Below are 829 nucleotides of genomic sequence, written 5' to 3'. Positions count from 1 at the left end.
ACAGTTACAACGTGAAAATACTCCTCCTGTAACCAAAGCTGGTAATGTACTTCTGGGTGTAGTTGTGACTTCTATGACTTCTGGTGCTTTATATAAAGTAAGAACAAATTTGTTCATTACATATAAATTGTGTAAACTTGTTAATAACTTACATATTACATGTCTATAGACAGTTAATAATTATGATACATATTTATTCGTTTATATACAAGTTTACACCCTTAGGAAACATGTTACGTAATAGATTTGGATGGAGTAATAATATGAGAAATTTTAACGGAGGAGACAATGGATTATTTGATTATGCATCAGAATCATTTAATCCATTTTCAGTGGGTGGAGAAGAACATTATATTGGATATCATCCAGCATAATTTTTTCAATTGAAAACAGATAAAATTATAAATTTATATAAAAGAATATCATGAAGCACTAAATTTTAGGATGTAAAAGCTATTACTTCGATGCGCACAAAATATAATAAGTAAAATATTCATGCATTGATGAGTATAAACAAAAAATAATTACATAAAATATATATTGAAAAATTCAAAAAATAATCCATTACTAACATGTATAAATTAACAATAAATATTAGAAATTTATTTTCATTACTTAGATAAGATTAATGTATTTATCTTTTTTCCCATTAAATTTTCTGTAGCGAATTTTTTTATAGCCACGAAAATATTATTTATTCTACATCATAATTATTCATATAAATAAAAATAATTACGTACAAATATCTAACAGTATACTCCATAAAAGTTGATCATAATATAATTTTACGAATTATACTTTTCCTTTTATATATATTTTACAGTTCAAC

The 829-nt window shown here is 23.9% G+C and overlaps 1 protein-coding gene across 1 annotated transcript; it reads left to right on the top strand.

Moving 5' to 3' along the window:
• On the top strand, positions 1 to 374 carry PVX_043690 (variable surface protein Vir32, truncated, putative; the record flags this gene model as incomplete). Its single annotated transcript, XM_001612276.1, has 2 exons — positions 1 to 97; positions 213 to 374. Coding segments are annotated over 2 exons (259 nt in total), but the record flags the coding sequence as incomplete, so codon positions are not given.
• Positions 375 to 829: the final 455 nt, after the last annotated feature.

This window comes from Plasmodium vivax, genomic scaffold (genome assembly GCF_000002415.2).
Source record: "Plasmodium vivax scf_4793 genomic scaffold, whole genome shotgun sequence".
Classification (NCBI taxonomy): Eukaryota; Apicomplexa; class Aconoidasida; order Haemosporida; family Plasmodiidae; genus Plasmodium; species Plasmodium vivax.
Note: the sequence above shows the minus strand (reverse complement) of the source record. Positions and strands in the feature narration are given on the sequence as shown.